At 41.3% G+C, this 23607-nt stretch overlaps 2 protein-coding genes across 2 annotated transcripts; both read right to left on the bottom strand.

Moving 5' to 3' along the window:
• Positions 1-88: 88 nt before the first annotated feature.
• On the bottom strand, positions 89-5503 carry LOC118386408 (interferon-inducible double-stranded RNA-dependent protein kinase activator A homolog). Its single transcript, XM_035774142.2, has 8 exons — positions 5292-5503; positions 4880-5049; positions 4643-4724; positions 4452-4527; positions 4139-4256; positions 3869-3963; positions 3590-3752; positions 89-3457 (listed from the first exon to the last, which is right to left on the bottom strand). The coding sequence occupies exons 1-8, from the start codon at positions 5348-5350 to the stop codon at positions 3300-3302; spliced, it is 921 nt and encodes a 306-aa protein (XP_035630035.1). The 5' UTR covers positions 5351-5503; the 3' UTR covers positions 89-3299.
• Positions 5504-12447: 6944 nt separating this feature from the next.
• Positions 12448-23105, bottom strand: LOC118386445 (caspase-8-like). The gene is given in 17 exon segments (XM_052523022.1): positions 12448-13861; positions 14756-14813; positions 14816-15268; positions 17020-17108; positions 17110-17138; positions 17321-17409; positions 18280-18333; positions 18409-18450; positions 18558-18591; positions 19209-19228; positions 19853-19898; positions 20016-20088; positions 20247-20386; positions 20531-20636; positions 21412-21532; positions 21535-21694; positions 22313-23105. Coding segments are annotated over 17 exon segments (1695 nt in total). The 5' UTR covers positions 22316-23105; the 3' UTR covers positions 12448-13683.
• Between the last annotated feature and the right edge of the window lie 502 nt (positions 23106-23607).

Here is a 23607-nt window from a genome sequence, read left to right as displayed (position 1 = left end):
AGTCAGTCTACAGTAGTGGTTCAAATCTGAGGTTAAAAAAAAATTTTTTTTCATGATTGTTTAAAAAGGGGACAGTTTTAGAATGAGATCGATGTCAAATAGATTTATTTAACATGTCTGTCCCACTTCACATGTAATAGTTGTGTATTAATGTGGTCAGGTACACAGCACACGTTTGGGATGAGTCTACCAAAAAACATTACATACAATACACACCTTGTTAAAGGAAACCAAAATGGGATTAAACCACCCAATCAAGGCTTTGTGACAAACTCAGGACAAGGTGGAATCCGGTAGTAAATATCATCCCGTCATTAGCATAGCATTTCAACCAGCACAATCACAAAGCCTTCAAAAACACACACACACACACACACACACACACAGCAAAATGACTTCATACACACCTGACATAACTAGGCTACATTACAGGTAGACTGAGAAAGATGACATCACCAATCACAACAATCTTAGACATCAACATCAAAGCTACAAAGATTCCAATTATTGTCTCTTTGTAGAGCGAAGACAACAAAATGGCGGCCTTGAAGTCTAAGACAGGAGTTGTCCCGATGTTTCCGAGTATGTAATCTTGCTACCATTAAATTAAATATACATTTTACAAAAAGAAATACATATTTTCATTGTCTAGACATGTAGATTTATATCATCTCATATGATGTAAGCACAATTCAATCTAAACAAGCCAAATGTTACATTTTCTAATTAATTTGTATTTTTTATTTAACTAGGCAAGTCAGTTAAGAACACATTCTTATTTACAATGATGGCCTACCTCGGCCAAACTCTAACCCGGGCGACGCTGCGCCAATATCGCGCCGCTCTATGGGACTCCCAATCATGGCCGGTTGTGATACAGCCTGGAATCGAACCAGGGTCTGTAGTGACGCCCCGCCTTCGACCGCTGCGCCACTCCGGAGCCCAATTGAGCAGTTGTTTTTGTTTTGACACTAAACTAAAACCTGCTGTTGGTCTTGTTCTCTATTAAGACATGTGGTAGTTACGCAAAACAAGAGTCCTGTTTGACGGAATCAAATACAATGAAAAATAAACTAATATAATGGTGTTAACCAAAGCTCAAACTTTAAAATCAAACTAAAAGTTATGATAGACTATGGCATTAATATACACTATGGAAAAGTGTTTCACAGTAATGTAATTGAATATTGACTTGGCAAAGATGAATAATAACAAATTAAATCAAACAAAATACCAATGTGTAATGAATATTTAGTTTGTTCCTACTTAATTTCTGCTTCGTTTAGAAAATATCCCTATGTGAAAAACGAGGGTCAGACTTACGTTAGTGTTTCATCAAATTCATTGAGAAATTCATTTTTTATCATAGGCTTATGAGTAAACGAGGCAAAACGAGTTCTCTCATTAATTTTGTTCAGTGCAAATAGTTTTACATTTACCATTAAATACACCATTGCGCGTTTAGAAAAACAACAATGGGATAGGGTGGAGACTTCTCAACATGTCAACAATGGGATAGGGTGGAGACTGTTCTCAACAATGGGATAGGGTGGATGGAGACTGTTCTCAACATGTCAACAATGGGATAGGGTGGATGGAGACTGTTCTCAACAATGGGATAGGGTGGATGGAGACTGTTCTCAACAATGGGATAGGGTGGATGGAGACTGTTCTCAACAATGGGATAGGGTGGATGGAGACTGTTCTCAACATGTCAACAATGGGATAGGGTGGATGGAGACTGTTCTCAACATGTCAACAATGGGATAGGGTGGAGACTGTTCTCAACATGTCAACAATGGGATAGGGTGGAGACTGTTCTCAACATGTCAACAATGGGATAGGGTGGAGACTGTTCTCAACATGTCAACAATGGGATAGGGTGGAGACTGTTCTCAACATGTCAACAATGGGATAGGGTGGAGACTGTTCTCAACATGTCAACAATGGGATAGGGTGGAGACTGTTCTCAACATGTCAACAATGGGATAGGGTGGATGGAGACTGTTCTCAACATGTCAACAATGGGATAGGGTGGAGACTGTTCTCAACATGTCAACAATGGGATAGGGTGGAGACTGTTCTCAACATGTCAACAATGGGATAGGGTGGAGACTGTTCTCAACATGTCAACAATGGGATAGGGTGGAGACTGTTCTCAACATGTCAACAATGGGATAGGGTGGAGACTGTTCTCAACATGTCAACAATGGGATAGGGTGGAGACTGTTCTCAACATGTCAACAATGGGATAGGGTGGAGACTGTTGTCACCATGTCAACAATGGGATAGGGTGGAGACTGTTGTCACCATGTCAACAATGGGATAGGGTGGAGACTGTTGTCACCATGTCAACAATGGGATAGGGTGGAGACTGTTGTCACCATGTCAACAATGGGATAGGGTGGAGACTGTTGTCACCATGTCAACAATGGGATAGGGTGGAGACTGTTGTCAACAATGGGATAGGGTGGCGACTGTTGTCAACAATGGGATAGGGTGGCGACTGTTGTCAACAATGGGATAGGGTGGCGACTGTTGTCAACAATGGGATAGGGTGGCGACTGTTGTCAACAATGGGATAGGGTGGAGACTGTTGTCAACAATGGGATAGGGTGGAGACTGTTGTCAACAATGGGATAGGGTGGCGACTGTTGTCAACAATGGGATAGGGTGGAGACTGTTGTCAACAATGGGATAGGGTGGCGACTGTTGTCAACAATGGGATAGGGTGGCGACTGTTGTCAACAATGGGATAGGGTGGCGACTGTTGTCAACAATGGGATAGGGTGGCGACTGTTGTCAACAATGGGATAGGGTGGCGACTGTTGTCAACAATGGGATAGGGTGGCGACTGTTGTCAACAATGGGATAGGGTGGCGACTTGTCACCATGTCAACAATGGGATAGGGTGGCGACTGTTCTCTACATTATGGAAGCAAGGCCTTTCAAGACTTGTGTCCATTCTATTCCCTTGTCCTTCCACAGTACATCAACTCCACAGGATTAGCTTTCACTGTGTACCGCTGATCTTTTTCTTAACATAATTGAAAGATGGCTGACAGACACCACAGGTGATGAACTGTTTCCTGTCACTGTAAAAAAACACAAACTAGGTAGATTTGTCTGAATGGCATGATTTCTATTGATATTGCCATCAATATTCACCAATTCCACACCAAGTGAACACTGGGGTAAGGAGTGAAAACAGTGGTAGATGGAGGATAGCAACACCTTTCAGTTGAGATTAAATATGTTTTTCCTTTAAAAAACCCATCTGTGCCGTTTACTACGGTCGCTCATTTGATGGAAGCCATGATCTTGATGTACTGGAGAGCGTTGTGTGCGGCGTCGTTATGTGCGTTGCCGCAGGAGATGCCTGTACCGTGGCATACGGCGACGGGTGAGGTGGACAGCTCTGCCAAGCACTGGTACTGCCCGTTCACTGTCAGCTCATCTGCCAAGCAAAAGACAGACACACTGTACAATAGCATCTGGAATTAGGCCCCCGTTTAGCCATTCTTGAAAACAAGACAAAAGTTCACATCTGATTGATTTCAGTCAAATGAAGAGATGAACTCTTACTCACCAATGTCAAAGTATGTGACTTCAAAGCCCTGCTCTTGGGACAGCTCCAGCATCATCTGGATGTAGTCTGTGTTGGGAATACTGAGTGGGTTCCTTCTTAGGAGAGACATCTTCTCTGCCGAGGAGTTACGCAAGTTCTCCAATCGGACACCGGGCTTTGGGATCTGGAATGAGTTGGTCAAACAATTCACATTACATACATTCTAGATGACAAAATGTCCTAAATATACGTTTTATTATTCTTGGTGAAGAGGCCAAAGAGAGGAAATATTCTACATACCCATGTGATTTCAGGACAACCAGACACATTTAGAAGTTTTGCTAACATCTTCTCAGCACCTGCCTTTTTAGCCACCTTCTTGGAATTTCCCGTCGCTATCGGTTACAACGTGGATGACATACAGCACTATGAATGACTCAATTGAACACTTCCGAAGGTAGAATGTGTTTAAATAATCCACCAACCCCCCGGAATAAAAACACAACTCTAATATGTTATTTCAATGCAATGATAAAACATTTATAAAGAACAACAGTGGAAACACCATACCGGTCTCTGTGAGCGACTCCATTCTGCAGGTAACAGTGAACTCTCTCTTGTGAGGTGGGCCTGCCTCTGTGAAAACAGTGTATTCAGGGAGGCGCCATCCCTGCTGCAGCGCCAGCTCCTTTGGGGAGGAATCCATATTAGCAAAGATGTGAAAACAGGCAAACAGGCAATCTATTCATTATCATGTGTGTGGACTATTTTTCATCTGATACCCTGAAGAGACTCATTGACAACACAAATGTGTTATGACGATTACAGCCATGCAACAGTACACAGCCCTATTGTCTTAACAAAAGGGCAATAATAAAAACACCTGTAGTTTCCCCACTGAGTTGGGTTGGTCGTTAGGCTTCGCTGGGTTTCCGTTACTCTCCTTCTTTATATGAAGGCTGCAGTAGGGGAAATCAGACATAAAAAGTGAATGTTACTGGTGGCCATAATGGTTGCGAATGCTACTTGTTTTCATGAATGCTCATGTCAGATATCGTCCATGTGTTAACTCACGGTGTTCCGGGGTCTATTTCCAGAAGGTTCAGGGCAGACTCAGCGGCTTTGTGTTTGGCAGCTTTTTTACTGGCTCCTTGACCTGGGATACAACAACCGTATGACATTATGCAAAGTATTGAAAACGAGGCAGACAATATAACGGTGGTTTATACAAGCCCCCATAATCCTCTAGCTACTGTAAAAGTAGTGTAACGTACGTGACTAGCGATGTACGTTGCAAGATGACTCACTCACCTGTGCAGGACATATCTCCTATTGTAACGTTGAAGATGAAGCTGGGTTGGTGCGCCTCCCCTTCGGCCTTTTCCATCACGTACACGGGAAGATTACCCATTTTTGTTCCATATTCATGTAGAACTTGTATGGGTGTTTTACCAGGTGCATGTGGTTGTTGAATACTCGAGCTGTGTTAAAGGCATGATTAACAGTCATTAGTGTCACTGTATTAGATTGAATGGTATAGCTGTGTTTGTTGTATTATTTAGCAACCAATGACAGACAGACAGTACAAGGTGCGAGAAGCACAGTATGGCTAGCTAGTTGGGCATTGCTATTAACAATTATACCAGGTAGCTATCTAGGGTTAGCGTACTAGCTAACGTCGAGCATCAAATGGATGTAGCTAGCTAGTCGTAGCATGACAGACCTCGTGTTGTTAGTGTGCGTGGTCCTTATAAGTGTAGGTTGAAATCCGTCTTGAGACATGGCTAACAATATCTACTTAATAAAACTGTTGGGTATATTGATCAAAATCTCGTCGGCAACTTCCGGGTCACGGAATTTCAGAAATCTTCAAAATAAGAGTCCCCTACGTAGTAATAGCAGAAAAATTTAAATAACCCTAAACATTTTGTTCAGGAAATTCTACCCGGAAGTTGCTTAGCAAATGATCTGCTCTACATTCACAGTGTAAACCTTTCCAGGATGTGTTATGCCCCGGCAGTGTATGGCCAGACTTCAATACAACTGATAGTAGAAATGAGGGCCATTTCTGCAGAAAGCATCGGCCAACACCTTGTTGGTTCCGATCAACAGAGCAGAACATGTAACATATCTGAGAATTCAAAAAAGCTCTCAACATTCAGGCTTTTATGTAACCAATGTCCCACAGACTTTGCTTGTAAAAATGGCTATGCATCAAATTACCTAGAAGCTTTACTCTACCTTGTATTTATATAAATGTAGCTTATATTTAGCTTATTTCCTGCAATTCTACACGTTTTGTCATGGGGTGCCGAGAAAACTTTCCTATTTTAAAGCCAATTTTCTTGAAATTCTATACATTTTGCCATGTCTGTTTATTCATGTGATATTTAGGTGACTCAAACATTACAACAAAATCTATGGGATAAAAAAATCTAACTAAATAAATGTTAGCTGACATGGGCTAGTTGATCTGGAACTTTCTGACAAGTTATAAAAAAACTCCATAAGGCAGTGTTTTCCAAACTTGGTCCTGGGGACCCCAAATGGTGCATGTTTAGTTTTTTTTTTGACCTAGCACTACACAGCTGATTCAAATAATCAAAAGTTGATGAGTTCATTACTATTTAGTTATTTATTTATTTATTTATTTTTTAATGTAGTGGGTAGATCAGCTTTAATTTGTAGAGAGATTATGGCTTCCATCAATTAGTTCATTATTTGAAAAAAGGACCATATGCATTTCAGGGAAAAGAACAACCCAATGTTGATCTCCCAAGACAAATGATCTAGCAACAGCAAGGTAGCTAAATGTCCTGGAATGTTTTGACTTTCGACCTTGGTTGAGGGACTGATTTAGACCTGGGACACCAGGTGTGTACAATTGATTATTAGGTTGAACAGAAGACCGATTTAGGAAAACCCTAGGATAAGATACACAAGGTTGTAAGCCACTAGATAAGATACACGAGGTTGTAAGCCACTAGAGGGTGTTACTAAGATAAGATACACAAGGTTGTAAGCCACTAGATAAGATACGAGGTTGTAAGCCACTAGAGGGTGTTACTAAGATAAGATACACGAGGCTGTAAGCCACTAGATAAGATACACGAGGTTGTAAGCCACTAGAGCACATATGTCAGAGTCAAGGCCCGCGGGCCACATCCGGCCCGCGAGAAGGTTTTTACGGCCCCTGGGATGATCTTGATTTATTATTAGAACCGGCCCGCAGACCGCAGCAAGCCGGCAGCCCGCAGATCTTTTACACGCACCAATACTACATTTCCCACAATGCAACGGTGACGCACCGAGCAGTAGGCTGCTTCATTTCAATATTTATTGGCACAGCAGTTGTCAGCATCACAGTAAAATTAACTTTCAGATACCCATCAAAAATGGCAAAACGGAAGGTGGACACTGAGAACCGGGGTTTCAAACAAGGTGGGAGTCGGAGTATTTGTTCACGGAGGTAGCTGGAAAACCTGTGTGTCTTCTGTGTGGAGAAAGTGTGGCGGTACTGAAAGAGTATAATCTGAGACGACATTATGAAACGAAACACGCGGACAAAAACAAGAATATGGACATGGAACAAAGGCTACAAAAGGCAGAGGAATTAAAACGAGGCCTCAAATCTCGACAGGCTCTGTTCAAAAAAGCCAAATCACAAGGCCAGGCTGCTGTCAAGGCCAGTTTTATTTTGGCAGAAGAGATCGCTAAATCAGCCCGGCCATTTACGGAGGGGGATTTCATCAAAAACTGCATGATTAAAGTTTGTGACGAAGTTTGCCCAGAAAAAAGGCAACTCTTTTAAATGTGAGTCTGAGCAGAAACACCATTGCCGAGAGAGTAGACCAGTTGTCCATCAATCTAAAAGAGCAGCTTGTGAAAAGGGAAAAGATTTCATTGCATATTCCTTGGCTGTGGATGAGAGCACCGACATTTCTGACATTGCCCAGTTGTCAATTTTCATCCGCGGAGTGGACTCCAGCCTAAGCGTGACAGAGGAGTTTTTGGCTTTACGTCCTATGCATGGCACAACTACGGGGCATGATTTGTATGAAGAGGTGTCAAGATGTGTAAATGAGATGGAGCTGCCTTGGGAAAACTCGTGGGTTTGACAACCGACGGAGCACCTGCGATGTGTGGACACAGGAGCGGACTGGTGGCGAAGATACAGGAAAAGATGCAAGAGGAAAACGCGACAGGTGAGCTGACAGCTTATCATTGTATCATACACCAGGAAGCGTTGTGCGGTAAAGCCTTGAAAATGGAGCATGTAATGAGCATCATCACGCGCACAGTTAACTTTATCAGAGCCAAAGGTTTGAATCACCGCCAGTTCAAGGCATTTCTGACGGAGTTAGAAACGGAGCATGGTGATTTGCCTTATCACACAGAGGTGCGATGGCTAAGCCAGGGAAAGGTGCTTCAAAGATGTTTGAGCTTCATGAGGAGATTTGTCTGTTCTTGGACAGCAAAGGGAAAGACACAACACAACTCCGAGAGAAATGTTTCTGTGTGAAATGGCTTTTCTGTGTGACATTACGAGTCATCTGAATGCAATGAACTTGCAGCTGCAGGGTCGGGATCGTGTCATCTCTGATATGTACAGTACAGTGAAGGCATTTAAAACCAAACTGACTCTGTGGGAGACGCAGATGCGGAAAGAAAATTTGAGCCACTTTCCCAGCTGCCAGACCATGAAAGAGAAGCTCTCTACCAGTGCGTTCCCGAAGCGCACAGTTGGCTGATAAAATAGGTATGCTTGCCGCTGACTTTCGACGCCGATTTGCTGACTTTGAAGCACAAAAAGCAGGTTGGAAGGTAACCCATTTGCTGTTGACGTGGAAAGCTCACCACCAAACCTCCAAATGGAGTTGATTGACCTCCAATGCAATGATGCACTGAGGGCAAAATATGCGGCAGTGGGTGCTGCGGAGTTCGCCCGTTTCCTCCCCGACACAATGCCCCAGCTGCGCATCCAGGCTGCTCAAACGTTGTCTATGTTTGGCAGCACATACCTGTGTGAACAACTGTTTTCTTTGATGAACTTGAACAAAACATCACACAGAAGTCGACTTACTGCTGAACACCTCCACTCAATTCTGAGGATTTCCTCAGCTCAGAGCCTTACCGAACATTGATGAACTTGTGGAAAAGATGGGACACCACCAAGTATCACCCTCAACCTCAAACAAGTGAACATTACTGTGCAATCACATATTTAGAGTTTTTACTCAGTTCAAGTTTAAAAGTTAAAGTTTAATATTTGTTTTCACTGCATGTTACTTCTCCTTAAACAAAGTGTTGTTTTTGATTAATAGATTTTTGCACTTTATTTTATTGTATTTCAATCCAATTATATTTTAAAAATATTTCAGTTGAGTGGATGATAGAAAATTGCTATTATTGTTTTTTTCTTTGAAGTAAATTTAGCCCACTTTTGCTAAAATAGAAAATATAGGCTACTGATGGTGCCTTGAATACCGGTTTCTTTCATTTAATGTTCATGTTATGGGGATTTTTATATAAAGGAAATTTGTCTTTTGTGTCTGTTGAAAATTAAAGATTACTGACAGAGCCATAAGAAAATATTGCTTTATTTATCTGATCATATTGGAATATATTTGTTAGGTTTTCAGTAGGTTCAATTAGGTTCACTAGACTATATCGTCATTTAAAAAATTTTCAATGAACATTCGAACAGTCCGGCCCTCGGCTTGTAGCTAAATTTTTATTTGGCCCTCCGTCCATTTGACTTTGACACCCCTGCACTAGAGGGTGTTACTAAGATAAGATACTTAGGTAAGCTACTAGGCCAGGGGTAGGCAACCCTGTTCCTGGAGTGCTGCAGAGGTACTGGAGGATTTTGTTGCAACTATGTGAAACACATGACCAGCTGAGCTAATTGATCAGTTCAGTGATTAAACTCAATACACCTGGTCTTTCAGGTCTGTTAAATCAAAAACATTAAGTGCATGCGACACTTCAGGACCCGGAGTTGCCTACACCATGCACTAGGCCATATAATCATCCAGGAATACATCTCGAGCAAACTGGAATTCAATTAAAACCGTGATATGAACTGTAAGAACCAAGAAACACTTTTAAGCTTAGCACCAGTCATGTACTTAACATACAATGACATATTAATGCGTTAATGTGAGTGTAGCATTTCGCTACACTCGCATTAACATCTGCTAACCATGTGTATGTGACAAATAACATTTGATTTGATTTTTGATTTGATTTAAAAACATAGTGATTTCTCAATGTGATTCACTTTATAATATTCTTTATCTTGTATAGTAATTATCTTTAGTTTAGATTTTTCCCTGATCTAGTTATAATTTTGTAACATCATTTTAACATTTTGCACTATGAAGATACAAATATAGTTTTAACGCTGAGTTTTATTTTGAAGGCAAAATCGGAAAACCGCAAGTCTTAATATTGCTGCCGGGACGCTAATGGTATATTGTACAAGTGTATTTGTATGTTGCAGAAACCGGCGGATTTAGCTGGGTGAATTGCCGATTTCACCAGTTGACAACTTGATCAACAACAACCGGTTCACCCGGACAAATAGGTATTTTTCTTCCGCAGTTGTAGGTCAGATAATAGGTTAATACTGTAATCTACTGGTTAATGAGGAGCACGAGATTACATTTCCTAGAAAGAGATTGCAGCTTTATTCCTACAGTATCATTGTTTTAATCAGTGGTGTAAATAATTTAAGTAAAAAATACGTTAAAGTACTACTTAAGTCGTTTTTGAGGGGTATCTTTACCTTCCTACTTATATTTTTGACTACTTTTAATTTTATTTCACTACATTCCCAATGGTAAAATATACTTTACATTTACATACATTTTCCCTGACATGCAAAAGTACTCCTTACATTTTGGGTGTCATTGTAGGCAACTGAGTTTCCCAGACTATGGAGATGTGAGAGTTTTTAATTTCCCTTGCCCAAGTCAGTATGTCACTCAAAGCACAAAACTCTTTCAAATACCATTGATATAGTTAAAATGGGTAGTTTACGTGGGCAGTAACATTCCGTGCATAAAACCTGTTCTTGACCTATACATTTTGTGTATTTATTTAACCAGGCAAGTCAGTTAAGAACAAATTCTTATTAACAATGACGTCAATACCCCGGAAGACGCTGGACCAATTGTGCACCGCCCTATGGGACTCCCAATCACGGCCGGTTATGATACAGCCTGGAATCAAACCAAGGTCTGTAGTGACACCTCTATGACTGAGATGCAGTGCCTTAGACCACTGAGCCCCTCGGGAACCAATAGGCCTATACATGATTGGCCTATACATGCCTTTGTGTTCTCTAGGCAGGGGGTTTTGCAGGACATGCCAGAGCAGGTGGGGAAGCTGACTGTCCTCCTGATGGATGAATGGCGGCCCCACCAGCACAGCTGCCATGCGGTGCTATATCTAGATAGTTTCTCCAACATGGTCAGGGGAAGGGAACCTCTGTCTCTTTGTCATCATGTCTCTGTTTCACAGCTGTTGGACGAGGCAGAGCTGAGTCCGGCAGCAGCTACAACCAACTGGAGATGGAGTGGATGCATTATGCCCCACTGCTAGCAGAGGTGTACTTTGGAAGGAAGGGAAGTAGTGTGCATTTTATTTTTTTACAGCACATCTAGGTTACACTACAAATGGTCCAAAAAACAATGTATAGCTTTATCTGGACAACTTTGTTATTACACTGTTGTAGATCACTTTTATGTGGGACTGTCAAATTGGAATAAGGTCCTATGACATCGAGGTGATTCCTAGTGCCCACTTCACTCTGATTACAGAATGCTGATGCAGCCCCTCAGATCTGAAATCAGTTCTTTGGTGACCCTCCACACCAAGGCTCTGGAGGGGGGAGGGGCTGTGCAGAGGACAGACGTGGTATGAAACAAGAAACTTCCTAACTAATACGTCAAACTGACCACTCTCACCGTTCAAACCCTCACATCCCTGCTGGAGAAGGATAATGACTTCCTCCAGAGCTCGTTCTGCACGTTCAAGGTGAATTAGCCACCTGTTGGCACATAGCACCAGTCAGAACTTGGTGTTTCACGTTTTGTGTTGTGAAATGTACTGCAAATTAAGTTTGAATTGTTGTGGTAATAAAAACATGTTTTTTTTCTTCCCCCTACTGCTCAAGGACAGTAGCTTTGAGGTGAAGCGTAGAGAACAGCTAGAAAGAGGAGCAGGAGAGGGATCCCATGATGCATTGTAAGGTTATTCAACTATTAAACTATTGAGTTTATTCAAAGTTGGGAAAGTACAGTTATTATACAGTTCTGGAGTTTCAGTGTTGACGTTTAAAAATAAAATAAAATAGTTGTGTTTCTCAGCCCTGACAGCAAGTTGAACAAAAGTTATCAGGAAAAGGATAACCAAAGAATGGCCTTTGATATAGAAATGGAAGACCTCCCCAGCCAGGTTTGAGGAGATCCAGGTCAGAGGAGTGTTCTTGCTACCAATTGTTAACCTGATTTTGACTTATAGGTGGTTTGGACAATAGGATAGTTTACCTCTGAAGTTACTGAGTGTGTGGGGCTTTCTAGGTACTAGCTGGTGATCTGATAGAGGATGTAACCTTCAGTTTGTTGAGAACAGCTCTCCACCAGACACAACAGGAACTGGGCATTGTTGTTACGATACGGGTATTCTATGTATCCTCTTCATACAGAGAAAGTGTCATTGGAGTCTCATTAGCAGGTTTGAGCAATCTTCTTCTTGCGACAGACCTGTCATATGTCTGACTTTGAGAAAAACGCACACCAGCTTGGGCCAAGACGCATGTCACGCAAGAAGCAAGAGAGCCATAGTGCAACTTATGACCGCACCAATAAATGTTTGAACGTCACTTTGTTTTATTCTTGATATGTCAAAGAATTTGTCTTAAATGTGTTGTATGACATGCCATGTTGTGCCAAGGAGTACACTGACTGATGTGCTGTAACAGCAACAAACGTATCAACACTGAATGAAAATTGCCTTCATTGATTTATAATAAGTGCTTTTCAGTTCTTGTTATTGCTTCTCCTTTACACCATTTAAAAATACTATTGCAATATGCAGAAATCACTCTGCCATTTCCTGGTTGCTAAAATTCTAATAGTTCGCCTAATTTCAGTGTGACAAAACAAGCAAGTATAGTGTAGAGCATCATTGTACCATTTAAACTGCTGTGAAATATATTTTCCATAACCAATAATATTGTATTTTCAGGTGTATGAAACTGGTGTACAAAACAGATGTAAACAAAAAAAAATTAAGTAGAGAAATAGTCCACATAGAACCGATCTACTGCTTCATAGACTTGCTTTCAATGAGAATGACAGATCTATAACTCAAATTCCATGTGACTTTGGCCAAAAGGTTTCATATTGAAGCATTAAAAACATTTCCTACAATTTTCTATTTACAGTTTTTTGGATATATTTCTACTGAATTTCATTTTTTTATACAGTACCTGTCAAAAGTTGACACACCTACTCATGTGTGCAAAGCTGTCATCAAGGAAAAGGGTGGCTACTTTGAAGAATCTCAAATATATTTTGATTTGTTTAACACTTTTTTGGGTTACTACATGATTCCATATATGTTATTTTAACAGTTTCGATGTCTATTATTCTACAATGTAGAAAACAGTAAAAATAAAGAAAACCCTGGAATGACTTGGTGTGTCCAAACTTTTGACTGGTAGTGTAAATAAAACAGACCGAGGTATAAAAAATAAACTGTAAACCTGCACCTTCTACCAGAGTGATCCCAGAGGGTGTATATATTGTTGGTGAGTCTACACATACAGTGTCTGAATCCGTCCCTGATTTGGTGGGAAAGTATAAGGACCAGATTTAAACCCCTCTGCTCTAGTGCTCTCAAGCCAATATTTCTGGCTCATGTAGTCTAGGAGGTGTAGTCTGGGGTGAGGGGTCTTTTGGGATGGGAAAGTATAAGGACCATATTTAAACCCCTCTTCTCTAGTGCTCTCAAGCCAATATTTCTGGCTCATGTAGTCTGGGAGGAGGGTCTTTTGGGATGGGAAAGTATAAGGACCAGACTTAAACCCCTCTGCTCTAATGCTCTCAAGCAAATATTTCTGGCTCATGTAGTCTGGAAGGAGGGTCTTTTGGGATGGGAAAGACCAGCCTCTTCCTGAGTGAGTATGCAGGCTGGGGCATCTGCTTCCTGGTGCCATGGTTATCACTCTTACTGCTGACATCATCGTTTACCTTGGTCAGGATGGACAGCAAGTCATACCCACTGGACGGAGAAAGAACAATGAGAGGAAATTCAATCTGATGATGATTTACCAACCATACGCTGACATCTGCATGTCACAGTCCAGTGTTTACTGATGTTTTCAAAGAGGATTTCAGAATGACACAATATAAAGAAACCAAGCACATCTGAGCACTAACCTGGGAGCCATGTTGATGAGGTTCTGGCACTAACCTGGGAGCCATGTTGATGAGGTTCTGGAACCAACCTGGGAACCATGTTGATGAGGTTCTGGCACCAACCTGGGAACCATGTTGATGAGGTTCTGGAACTAACCTGGGAACCATGTTGATGAGGTTCTGGAACTAACCTGGGAACCATGTTGATGAGGTTCTGGAACTAACCTGGGAACCATGTTGATGAGGTTCTGGCACTAACCTGGGAACCATGTTGATGAGGTTCTGGCACTAACCTGGGAACCATGTTGAGGTTCTGGCACTAACCTGGGAACCATGTTGAGGTTCTGGCACTAACCTGGGAACCATGTTGATGAGATTCTGGCACTAACCTGGGAACCATGTTGATGAGATTCTGGCACTAACCTGGGAACCATGTTGATGAGATTCTGGCACTAACCTGGGAACCATGTTGATGAGATTCTGGCACTAACCTGGGAACCATGTTGATGAGGTTCTGGCACTAACCTGGGAACCATGTTGATGAGGTTCTGGCACTAACCTGGGAACCATGTTGAGGTTCTGGCACTAACCTGGGAACCATGTTGATGAGGTTCTGGCACTAACCTGGGAACCATGTTGAGGTTCTGGCACTAACCTGGGAACCATGTTGATGAGGTTCTGGCACTAACCTGGGAACCATGTTGATGAGGTTCTGGAACTAACCTGGGAACCATGTTGATGAGGTTCTGGCACTAACCTGGGAACCATGTTGATGAGGTTCTGGCACAATGACTGGATGAACCAAGTGCCCTTATGTCTCTGAAAGAGGCAAAGTGAGGGACAGTGGCCATGCCCAGAAGGAAGTCGGCATCAGAGAGAATGGAGTCTCTGGGTACCACTGCATCAGTGCAGATAGAGCTGGTGATAGTAGAGCCATCAGCGCCTGGGCAATCGGACTGAATGAACACTGGCTGTTGTTCCTTGATGCCCTGACAGGCCTGGATAAAGAACAGCTTGGGCTTCCCCCTCAGTGAGCTGCACTCCAGTCCAGAGAAGGGCTCTGTGAGCTCCCTGACTCTGACCTTCAGCCCGTCCACCCCATAAACACCTGCCTCCAGCCCGTGGCTCAGAACGCAGCACACCAGGCAGTCCATCTGGCTGTGGTCACGGCTGCGGAGCTCCTCAACTCGAGACAGTAACTGCTCCCGGCTGCAGTCTGGCTCAATCTGCGTCTCAAAGCCCAGCCACTCAAACACACTCACCAAACTGCCTGAGACAAACACATGGAGGTACATGGGGATTGTGATTTAGGCCTAGTCCTACAAAACGACTTAAAAGTATTTCACTATTTCAAGAATAACATGTACAGTTGAAGTCGGACAGTTTACATACACCTTAGCCAATTTACATTTAAACTCAGTTTTTCACAATTCCTGACATTTAATCCTAGTAAAAATTCCCTGTTTTAGGTCAGTTAAGATCACTTTATTTTAAGAATGTGAAATGTCAGAATAATAGTAGAGAGAATGATTTATTTCAGCTTTTATTTATTTCATCACATTCCAAGTAGGTCAGAAGTTTACATACACTCAATAAGTATTTGGTAACATTGCCTTTAAATTGTTTAACTTGGGTCAAATGTTTTGGGTAGCCTTCCACAAGCTTCCCACAATAAGTTGGGTGAATTTTGGCCCATTCCTCCTGACAGAGCTGGTGTAACTGAGTCAGGTTGGTAGGCCTCCTTGTTCGCACACGTTTTTTTCAGTTCTGCCCACACATTTTCTATGGGATTGAGGTCAGGGCTTTGTGATGGCCACTCCAATACCTTGACTTTGTTGTCCTTAAGCCATTTTGCCACAACTTCGGAAGTATGCTCCGGGCCATTGTCCATTTGTAAGACCCATTTGCGACCAATATTTAACTTCCTGAATGATGTCTTGAGATGTTGCTTCAATATATCCACATTATTTTCCTGCCTCATAATGACATCTATTTTGTGAAGTGCAACAGTCCCTCCTGCAACAAAGCAGCCCGACAACATGATGCTACCACCCCCGTGCTTCACAGTTGGGATGGTGTTCTTTGGCTTGCAAGCCTCCCCCTTTTTCCTCCAAAGATAACGATGGTCATTATGGCCAAACAGTTCTATTTTTGTTTCATCAGACCAGAGGACATTTCTCCAAAAAGTACGATCTTTGTCCGCATCTGCAGTTGCAAACCGTAGTCTGGCTTTTTTATGGCGGTTTTGGAGCAGTGGCTTCTTCCTTGCTGGGCGGCCTTTCAGGTTATGTCGATATAGGCCTCGTTTTACTGTGGATATAGATACTTTTGTACCCGTTTCCTCCATCATCTTCACAATGTCCTTTGTTGTTTTTCTGGGGTTGATTTGCACTTTTCGTACCAAAGTATGTTCATCTCTAGGAGACAGAACGCGTCTCCTTCCTGAGCGGTATGACGGCTGCGTGGTCCCATGGTGTTTATACGTGCGTACTATTGTTTGTACAGATGAACGTAGTACCTTCAGGCATTTCAGAAATTGCTCTTAAGAATGAAAAAGACTTGGAGGTTTTCAATTTTTTTTCTGACGTCTTGGCTGATTTCTTTTGATTTTCCCATGATGTCAAGCAAAGAGACATTGAGTTTGAAGGTAGGCCTTGAAATACATCCACAGGTACACCTCCAATTGACTGAAATGATGTCAATTAGCCTATCAGAAGCTTCTAAAGCCATGTCATTTTCTGGAATTTTCCAAGCTGTTTAAAGGCACAGTCAACTTAGTGTAGGGTCATTTCTGACCCACTGGAATTGTGATACAATGAATTATAAGTGAAATAATCTGTCCGTAAACAATTGTTGGAAAAATTACTTGTGTTATGCACAAAGTAGATGTCCTAACCATAACCAACTTGCCAAAACTATAATTTGTTAACAAGATATTTGTGGAGTGGTTGAAAAACGAGTTAAGCGTTCCGACTTCCTCCGTAACAAATATCTACTATCATACATCTACAAATATCTTACTTTCATCAACCTGTGTTCCCTCTCTATTGTTTAGGGGTTTTGGAGAATTTCTGAAGTTGTAGTTGTTAATTATCAGACAGTAACCTCTTTCTTCCTGTCATAGCATATTCTCCCACTTCCTACAGAAAGAAAACATGCATAAATAATTCATAAATCCAGTTAAAAGACAGCATCCATAATCCCCAAAACTGCTACTGTACTTCAAATAATCTATACAATACCCAGTCAGTTTTCAGTAAAAGCATGGACTGACAAGACTTTGTCAATGCTCATTTAAAAAAAGGTTAGTATCACGAGAGACCTCTTTTGTGGTGTTTCCTGTCTGACGATTTGCAGGGTCAAAGTTCTTATTGTGTCCACGTGAGGGTATGGATGAAACATGGTGATTCCCTATGGGAGAAAAGACATGGATCAGGTAAGAATGAATCAATGATATGGCTAACATTTAACAGTGTTGCCGATGAACCAACAGAGAGAGTAGAGGAGAGGGGACAGTCTACAGGCCCCTTTTGAATGCTGAACAAAAATATGAAACGCAAAAATGCAACAATTTAAACGATTTTACTGAGTTACAGTTCAGAAATACATTTATTAGGCCCTAAACTATGGATTTCACATGATTGGGCAGGGGCACAGCCACGAGCCAGACCCACCCAATCAGAATGTGTTTTCCCCCACAAAAGGGCTTCATTAAAGGCAGAAATACTCATTTCATCAGCTGTCCGGATGGCTGGTCTCAGATGATCCCGTAGGTGAAGAAGCCGGATGTGGTGGTCCTGGGCTGCAATTGTGAGGCTGGTTGAACGTACTGCCAAATTCTCTAAGATGGCGTTAGAGGCGGCTTATGGTAGAGAAATGAACATTGAAATTCCCTGGCAACATCTCTGGTGGACATTCCTGCAGTCAGCATGCCAATTGCACGCTCCCTAAAAACTTGAGACATCTGTGGCATTGTGTTGTGTGACAAAACTTCACATTTTTAGAGTGGCCTTTTATTGTCCCCAGCACAAGGTGCACCTGTACTTGCTGTTTAATCAGTTTATTGATATGCTGCACCTGTCAGGTGGATGGATTATTTTGGCAAAGGCTCACTAACAGGGATGTCAACAACTTTCTGCACAAAATTTGAGAAAAAAAGCTTTTTGTGTCTTTGGAACATTTCTGGGATCTTTTATTTTAGCTCATGAAACCAACACTTTACATGTTGCGTTTATATATTTTTTTCAGTATAGATTGTCATTCTAAATGATATGAACTGACCTTGGCTGAGAGCAGCATCGTTGTCCCCACTGGTACTTAGGAGACCCAGCCTATGTGAAATCAAATCAAATAAAATGTTATTTGTCACATACACATGGTTAGCAGATGTTAATGCGAGTGTAGCGAAATGCTTCAGTACTGCATCCACTGTATCTGAGACCCTCCGAACATCTGGTGTGTGAGCAGACCAAGATGACACAAAGGTTTTGTGAGTTCTGCACTGTACTCCAATACAGAGAAAATGTGCTGAGCCACACCTTGTTCAGTGTGGGACTCACCCAGAGAGGCGTCAGCTGGATTCAGAGTGGACACCTGTGGAAGGAAGTAGAGGGAATAATTAGTGACTACACAGACATGAGTGATGGCCGTAGCCTCTGATGTAAAGACACGTGGTGTGTCCGGTAGGTCCAATGCAGTATAAATAAGTGTCTCAAAACCTGAACTGAACATTAGACACCAACCTCAGTTGAAGGCTGTGAACCTGAACATTAGACACCAACCTCAGCTGAAGGCTGTGAACATGAACATTAGACACTGACCTCAGTTGAAGGCTGTGAACCTGAACATTAGACACTAACCTCAGTTGAAGGCTGTGAACCTGAACATTAGATACCAACCTCAGCTGAAGGCTGTGAACATGAACATTAGACACTGACCTCAGTTGAAGGCTGTGAACCTGAACATTAGACACTAACCTCAGTTGAAGGCTGTGAACCTGAACATTAGATACCAACCTCAGTTGAAGGCTGTGAACCTGAACATTAGACACAGACCTCAGCTGAAGGCTGTGAACCTGTACATTAGACACTGACCTCAGCTGAAGGCTGTGAACCTGTACATTAGACACTGACCTCAGTTGAAGGCTGTGAACCTGAACATTAGATACCAACCTCAGTTGAAGGCTGTGAACCTGAACATTAGACACTGACCTCAGTTGAAGGCTGTGAAGCTGAACATTAGACACTGACCTCAGCTGAAGAGAAGTACGAAGAGGGCAAGAACATTGTGTCAGAATGTCCACGTTGTTCGACTAAGACACACAACAGGAAAATAAATGGACGAAAGTTTTAGCAAATTAAATAAAAGGTTAAATGAAAAATAAATAAAAGGTTTGATAACATATTGTCACGAACCGGCTCAAAGCCCGTAACAAAGGGAGACAACGTGGAGATATGGAGTAGCAAAATATATATTTATTAACTCAAGCAACTAAGTATAATATACAATGGTGTGTGTAATCAGTAGTGTAAGTGAGTGTTTTGCATGCATGAATGTGATAATGCAGGGTGATGAAAGGTGCCAAAGCAAACAAACAAAAGGCCACCAAGAACCACAACACAATCTACAAAAGGTGTCTGCATGGAGAGAGTCTCTTCCATGAATGTGGAAGAAGTCTATTTATCCTGGGAGACACCTGGCCCAGGTGTTTCCCATGTAGCTGACGACCCTCCCAACTCCACCCACTGGCATCCTAATAAGGAAACAAGAACAAAGAGAGAATACGGCAGACAGAGTGGGAGGGTCGTCACAATATTGAAGAAGATTTGACATCTACTGTAGTCATAGTCCCTACCTGATAGTCCACATGACACAGGTCTCCTTGGAAGCATGGAGACAGCCTGATGGAATAGAATAGTCATGACATTCTGTGATGATAATCCAGACGGAAACTGAGAAATGTCCATAAGGACTGGTGGATATCAAGATAATGTAAGAAATAAAGCATGTTCTGTTACCTGGTTTTCTGGAAGACATGCAGAAGAAGACCTTGGTCTTAACAATCCCACCCTGTTTTTTGGTTTACTGGCCCTGTTTGAATATAGTATTGCATAACACATCTGTGTCATACTACTGTGCTAAATCATTGACAGGCATACACAGGCAATGAATAGGTTTGTTCAGCCAGTCAGTAATTTACTAAGGAAATGAAACTGTTAAGTCACCCACAGAAACTGAAAGTGAAACACTTGCCCTGCTTTGTTTTAAACTGGTTGATTCTTGTTTTCAACATGGGGCAGACACTTCCAAACATACTTTCAACAATGTTTAGTTTTATGACGCTCAAAATATCAATTTTCTCCATTTCCAGGAATACTTGCAAGGTAGTCTGAAAGAATAGAGCAAAATGTGTAATGTCAGTTGGTCCGTCAAGATAAAGCATTCTTTCTACTCATATTTCACTAAATAATACAAGTTACTACCCTATTCTGGACAACACGTGTTGAATTTCAGACTGTTCTGACGTACTCACCACGTTGCCCTCCAGTTTCCTACGAGGGAGTATGTTAACCAATAGGAACTTAATCTCTCTCAACTCGTCTTCAGTGGTGTTCTCTGATAGGTCAAACAGCAGTTTTCTGCAGATGGTGGATTACAATGACTTTTAAGAAGACATCCTATTACACTACAGTATTCTGTATGTGAGGAAACAGTAACACAACAACATGAGTGTTTACATTTGTGTTGTAAACTTCTACTTATCGCTATTCATTTGTGGGTAAAGCTGTTGTATGCAATTCAGATGTGGTATATATATGAGGCCAATACAGTGGTGTAAAGTACTTAAGTAAAAATACTTTAAAGTACTACTTAAATCGTTTTGGGGGGGGGATATCTGTACTTTACTATTTATATTTACTTTTACTTCATTTACATTCCTAAAAAAGAATGTACATTTTACTCCATACATTTTCCCTGACACCCAAAAGTGCTCGTTACAATTTGAATGTTTAGCAGGACAGGAAAATGGTCCATTCGCGTACTTAGCAAGAGAACGTCCCTGGTCATCCTTACTGCCTCTGATCGGACAAACTCACTAAACACAAATGCCTCGTTTTCACATTATGTTTGAGTGTCCCCTGGCTGTCAAAAATAAATAGAAAATAAGGAAACGGTGCCGTCTGGTTTGCTTAATGTAAGGAATTTGATGTATGGCATTTACTTTTACTTATGACAATTGAGTACTTTTTTTCTACCACTGTACTTCAGTACATTTAAAACCAGATACTTTTAGACTTTTACTCAAGTAGTATTTTACTGAATTACTTTCACTTTTAACTTATTTAAGGTATCTTTACTTTTACTCAAGTGTGACAATTAAGTACTTTTTCTACCTCTGGCCTGTATATTCACCTATAAGGAGAGATGAGGCTACTGGTTGTTGGAAGCTGGTTGTTGAGGCCAAGCTCTCGCATCAAGCTGTGGCGCTGGATGGTACATAATAAATCGGCAAGCAAGTAAGGCTGATCGGGGTTAACAGTTCTTGGTCCGTCAGAAGAGAGAAGAGTTGACTTGCTGTGGGCACTGAGCTACAGTCTTTCTCAAGCAGATCTTTGCAAAGAAATGCAAGTGCTTGTACTTCTTCACTGCTCAGGGCTTGTTCCACCTGCAACAGCAGCCTTTGGAAATCCATCTCCTGTCACAAAACCAATATAATGAAAACAAACATGATCACTATGTTTGATATTTATACTATAAATACATGTTGTTAATTTACAATCTCAGCACATGGTAATAATATGTTGTCAGTTGAAAATATCTTTCAAGTGTGTAGTAAATATAGGCCTATGGATAGACCTCTTGAATAGTCTAGCAACTTTCAACCAGGGGGCTGGAGACCCAAACCAGGTTGCTGGGGACCCCTAGGTACCTCACTTTCAACCAGGGGGCTGGGTATGGGGGCAAAAATCACCTCACTCTATAGAAGAGCAGGTGCTTAAGACATTTTGTCAAAGATTAGGCTCATATATATATATATATATATATATATATATATATATATATATATATATATATATATATATATATATATATATATATATATATATATATAAATATCCATGTCTAATTGTTAGGCTAAACTATGTATGAGAATCCATGACAAGTATAAATTAATTCAACCATGGCTGTCCAATAAAAATGTGTTCACTGTACAGATACACTATACAGTGTAGAATACCATGTTTACTGTTAATTCGAACAAATGTTCCACCCCCACCCAAAAAAAAAAAAAAAATAAGGAAAAGTGTCCTACCATTAGGTAACTTGTGCGCTCGATGTTTTAAATGTGCGTCAGATATCTCACATCCACATAGGCCTGTCTATACGTTTAGAGGGGTAACAAAGTAGGCTACAGGAATATCAATGTTTTTCAACGATCCGGTATTCTTCACGATGACAACCACAAGTCATTTTAGTTGATCAACAACTTGAAGTCCTTCGGAATGTCAGGTACTGTAGGCTACAAAGTGGCCAGAACACAAGTACAGTACTCTCGCTTTCCTTACGCACATTTCCAAATAGAAATGTACATTTCTTGAAAAAATGTGCGCTTGCTCTCTTGGCTGTTTCAAACTCATCAAAGACACACCCTTGTCCACTTACCCTCCGCCTTAATGCTTTGGGGAATCCCAGCGGCAATATTTTAATCGTCGGTCCAAATGATTAGCTGATCAAGGGAAGTGTGCAACGTAAGCCCCTCAGCCCTAGTTTTTAATGGCGTTTGCGAGTGTACAATTATGTTAATTTCGGGACATGAAACGCACCCAAAAACTTTAAAACCTCAAAGTCAACGTACAAGTGGAAGTAAAGACGAATGTAAATAAGTTACAAATTGTGCTACTAATGCACAAACACGTATCGTAAAAGTCATTTGTTTTTGTTTGGTCAGTTTTTGGAAATTGTAGAAATAAGTTCCAGCTAGGCAGGCCAACATTAGTTAGCTAATTAATTTGCTAGCTATCATACAGCAGACGTATATTAATAATTATATATTTAATGTAAGTAGACATGCAATCATAATTGAGTGTAGCGCATATAAAGCACCCACAAGCTACCGGTGGCTGAAAACACTAGTGATCGGCTCGCATATCAGAAGAGCGGAATCTATTTATACAAATATTTTAAAAATTAAGATATGAATAATCAAAATATTTAAATTATAGAATTAACTAATTCAAAGAACGAAAAAAAATGTATAGGCCTAAATGCTCAGGCGCAAACACCTTAGTTCTGACTGTCTGCTCAGACTAACAGTCTCACCTGTTGTTCCTGTCAGACACAACAGTGTCAACCAATGAACCAAAGATGCGTGAGGGATGGCGGAGCCAACTCACTCACAGTCACACACTTAGCAGCCGAGGAGAGAGAGGAAAGATAGCTTTCCAGTGAGTCGGAAGCACAGTAGCATTTGGATGCATTTTAATAATGTAGACAATGTTTAGAGCACAGTGTAGAATTTCCCAAAATGAAATCTCATATAAAGCAGATTCTATGCACAACCTACACCGGCATATGCGAATTGTGCACCCAACTGTGAAGCTAGCTGTA

Source organism: Oncorhynchus keta, chromosome 7 (genome assembly GCF_023373465.1).
Source record: "Oncorhynchus keta strain PuntledgeMale-10-30-2019 chromosome 7, Oket_V2, whole genome shotgun sequence".
Classification (NCBI taxonomy): Eukaryota; Metazoa; Chordata; class Actinopteri; order Salmoniformes; family Salmonidae; genus Oncorhynchus; species Oncorhynchus keta.
This window is presented reverse-complemented; position numbering and strand designations above follow the sequence as displayed.

What these genes read in the sequence shown, in the direction of transcription:
- LOC118386408 (XM_035774142.2), bottom strand. Translation starts at nt 5,350, where the DNA reads ATGTCTCAAGACGGATTTCAACCTACACTTATAAGGACCACGCACACT. An exon ending in AGGAGATATGTCCTGCACAG is followed by an intron (nt 4,725 to 4,879) that starts GTGAGTGAGTCA and finishes GTTGTATCCCAG; the next exon opens with GTCAAGGAGCCAGTAAAAAA. An exon ending in GGAGTCGCTCACAGAGACCG is followed by an intron (nt 3,964 to 4,138) that starts GTATGGTGTTTC and finishes TGTAACCGATAG; the next exon opens with CGACGGGAAATTCCAAGAAG.